The sequence below is a fragment of the Tachysurus fulvidraco genome, chromosome 2 (assembly GCF_022655615.1).
Source record: "Tachysurus fulvidraco isolate hzauxx_2018 chromosome 2, HZAU_PFXX_2.0, whole genome shotgun sequence".
Classification (NCBI taxonomy): Eukaryota; Metazoa; Chordata; class Actinopteri; order Siluriformes; family Bagridae; genus Tachysurus; species Tachysurus fulvidraco.
Window position 1 is genome coordinate 27,323,483 of NC_062519.1, and position 4,363 is coordinate 27,327,845.

General features: G+C 43.5%; 1 protein-coding gene across 1 annotated transcript; it reads right to left on the reverse strand.

Annotated features, from left to right (window-relative positions):
* Window positions 1–595: 595 nt before the first annotated feature.
* Window positions 596–3,876, reverse strand: micos13 (mitochondrial contact site and cristae organizing system subunit 13). The gene is made up of 4 exons (XM_027170123.2): window positions 3,694–3,876; window positions 1,368–1,524; window positions 1,211–1,262; window positions 596–1,062 (listed from the first exon to the last, which is right to left on the reverse strand). Exons 1-4 carry the CDS (start codon window positions 3,720–3,722, stop codon window positions 965–967), a joined length of 336 nt encoding a protein of 111 aa, XP_027025924.1. The 5' UTR covers window positions 3,723–3,876; the 3' UTR covers window positions 596–964.
* Between the last annotated feature and the right edge of the window lie 487 nt (window positions 3,877–4,363).

Below are 4,363 nucleotides of genomic sequence, written 5' to 3' on the forward strand. Positions count from 1 at the left end.
AACCTTTTGTTTTGGCTGTAGGTCCGGGTCCATATTGGACAGCTTCTGAGTCCGGGCCCGGACCGCGGTCCGCCTGTTAGTGACCTACAGTATGCTGTAGAGTGTCACCCAGATGAGGATGGGTTCCCCTCTGAGATTGGTTCCTCTCAAGGTTATTAGGTAAAGATATCAGAGATAAATATCAACTTAATTTTAAACTATTCTGTCTCCACATCGAAAAGAGACAATTGAAAAACAGTGAGAGAATTGAAAATCTCTCTCTCACACACATTATATAATAGTATATAAACAGTCCAACATGTGATGTTGTTGCACGTGTAACCACAGTGACCATGCCTTCTGCATGGGAAAGGAACGTAAATGTTGGAAATTCCACGTTTATGGCAACAACTAATATAATAAGTGCTGTCCAAATGTGCTATACTGTAATTATTTCAAAAACAGTGGAGGAGATGCGAGTAAAGTTTGGACACTCACTGCTTTGTGCATCAGAGCCTTATATGCTGCAACCAAAAAAATGATGCTTTAGTTTTAGGCTAGATTATAGTATTAACATACAAATACACACAGACACAAAAAAACACAACACAACAAATAAGTTTAGGGTTTATTTTACAAACTAAATTAACATTTAATTACATTAGCTGACATAGCAGATGGTCTCATGAAATAAAGGGAAAAGATAAATACTATAATAATAATAATAATAATAATAATAATAATAATATAGCCTATGCCATGTTCATAAAACTATATTTATTTAACTTAAATACCTTCAGAACAGGTATTTCTCAAAATTGAAAAACAACTTGCATTGTAATTTAGCCACAACTTTAGTCTTTGTCTTTTAGAGTACATGACTAAAGCATTGTACATGTGGGATTTTCCATGTGCAATATTCGATGTTCAGCTTACACACAGGAATCGCAATTACAGTCAACTATATGTCTGAAGAACCAAGTGTTCATTTAAAAAGTTCTTTAACATACTGCATGCCTTGACTGCTGTACTGGCACAGCACAGTCGGGGCAACCGATAAAGCATGGATGGACATCCGGACCCCTGTGTGGAAAAATGTAAAAAGCCATATTTCAACATACTTATATGTATAGCATTTACAGTGTATTTCTAAGCTAATTATTCAGAAGAAAATATTCTACAGTTATGAGCTCAGACATCTCACAGAGCAGAAGAGCTAATGAAGGTTTACCTGAATTCCAAGCATCACCTGGGGAAAACTCGATTTTGGGTGCAGCTGGAAGCTGAAATAAAAAACCAGACTGTTAGCTGTACAACAAAATCCTTTGCCATCTAGTACAGCACATCAAATTGGAATGCAGCTCATTTATATGTCCGATGTATTTTACCTCCAAACCAAAGTATTTCGACCATTCTTCCACAGCAGGTGGAATGACTGCTTTAGCTTTGCTTAGAGCCTCAGCACCATCAGCACTGCCACCGAGGAGTCCTGAATCGTAGGCCACGTACACTGCCCCTCCAGCAATGCCCACTTTTGTGGCCAACCTTAAAAGAAAATAGAACATTTACACTTTTACATTTCATTCACATCTCTCTACAATATGGTGAAGCAAAAAGTTAAATAAATAAACAAACAAACAAACAAACAAACAAACAAATAAATTCTCTCCAGCAAGCAAAAATAAATAAATAAAATCTATAGAAAATATAAAAATCTACAGAAAATAGTAGAACATCCAGGTACCTATGCAAAACAGTATGACGATTTTATGAATGTGCAAACTAGTAGGAGGAGACCTTTAGAGCATATTAGCTACTGTGCACTTTAAAGAATATCTGCAAAGTGGATCTGGGGTTTTACTTTTTCTCTCTTGCACTAACACACACACACAGAAACACACACACACACAGAAACACACACGCACACAAACACACACAGACACGCACACAAACACACACAGACACAGAGACACACACAGACACACAGACAGACACAGAGACAGACACAGAGACAGACACAGAGACAGACACAGAGACAGACACAGAGACACACACACACACAGAGACACACACACACACAGAGACACACACAGGCACACACACACACACAGGCACACACACACACACAGGCACACACACACACACAGGCACACACACACACACAGGCACACACACACACACATACACACACACACACACACACACACGCACACGTATACACACAGGCACACACACACACACAGGCACACATACACACACACACGTATACACACACACACACACACGTATACACACAGGCACACACACACACACAGGCACACACACACACACACGTACACACACACACAGGCACACACACACACACAGGCACACACACACACACAGGCACACACACACACACAGGCACACACACACACACACAGGCACACACACACACACACACAGGCACACACACACACACACACAGGCACACACACACACACACAGGCACACACACACACACACAGTCTCTCACACACACACAGGCGCGCACACACACACAGGCGCGCACACACACACAGGCACACACACACACAGGCACACACACACACAGGCGCACACACACACAGGCGCACACACACACAGGCGCACACACACACAGGCGCACACACACACAGGCGCACACACACACAGGCGCACACACACACAGGCGCACACACACACAGGCGCACACACACACAGGCGCACACACACACAGGCGCACACACACACAGGCGCACACACACACAGGCGCACACACACACAGGCGCACACACACACAGGCGCACACACACACACAGGCGCACACACACACACAGGCGCACACACACACAGGCGCACACACACACAGGCGCACACACACACAGGCGCACACACACACAGGCGCACACACACACAGGCGCACACACACACAGGCGCACACACACACACAGGCGCACACACACACACAGGCGCACACACACACACAGGCGCACACACACACACAGGCGCACACACACACACAGGCGCACACACACACACAGGCGCACACACACACACAGGCGCACACACACACACAGGCGCACACACACACACAGGCACACACACACACACAGGCACACACACACACACAGGCACACACACACACACAGGCACACACACACACACAGGCACACACACACACACAGGCACACACACACACACACACAGGCACAGGCACACACACAGGCACAGGCACACACACACACACACACACACACACACAGACAGACACACACACACACACACAGACAGACACACACACACACACAGACAGACACACACACACACAGACAGACACACACACAGCGTAAACTTAATCAAAGATGGAACCACTGAGGTCATGATATATAAAAGATAATGCTTTCGTAACACGTAGCTTACAAGAAATTTAAAATGAATGCATATGTGTGTAAATGAGTAGCACAGACGTCGTCCTTGAACTTCTCCTAACAAACCTTATTGGATAAAGCCTTATTTCGCAAAAAGGTTAAATTATTCAGCATAAAAATACACCATAATTCCGGTACATAAAGGAACCCTGACTGTCAGTTTGTGTGTCTATAAAATACACCTATAGATTGTGTCGCCACACAACAAGCTGCTTACTGATTAGCCAGCGGGCTAAGTGTTTAGCTAGTAACTGTTTAGTTCCTTCCACTTCTCATTAAAACTTACTTGACTACTGGAAAAATCCTAGCTGCCATGGCGTCACACGGTCCACACCTGGATCCAGCTATGTGTACAGTTATATGTATATAGAGCTACGTAAAGGAAACCAGAAGTACGGGATAAATTCGGCCAGAACAGCTAGCAAGCCCATCCAGAAGGGCAGTGATGGCGACACCGGAAACGGAAGTTTAAATAAAGTTTTATGTGACATTTTGAATGGCGGAGATAATATGTTCTTAATAATATGTTCTGTCGCAAATTTTCTTCGTTACACGTTTTAATAATAATAATATAGTAATTGTGATAATAATATGATTATTAATAATAATATAGTAATTATGTATAATTTAATGTACAATTCATTTCTCGGGTCGAATCGGCAGGTAATGTGTGTGTCTTTGTCTGTCTGTGTGTGTGTGTTTGTGTGTCTTTGTGTGTCTTTGTCTGTGTGTCTGTGTGTCTTTGTCTGTGTGTGTGTGTCTGTGTGTCTTTGTGTGTCTTTGTCTGTGTCTGTGTGTCTTTGTCTGTCTGTGTGTGTGTTTGTGTGTCTGTGTGTGTTTCTGTGTCTGTCTGTGTGTGTTTCTGTGTGTGTGTTTCTGTGTCTTTGTCTGTCTGTGTGTGTGTGTGTGTGTGTGTGTGTGTGTGTGTGTGTGTGTGTGTGTGTGTGTGTGTGTGT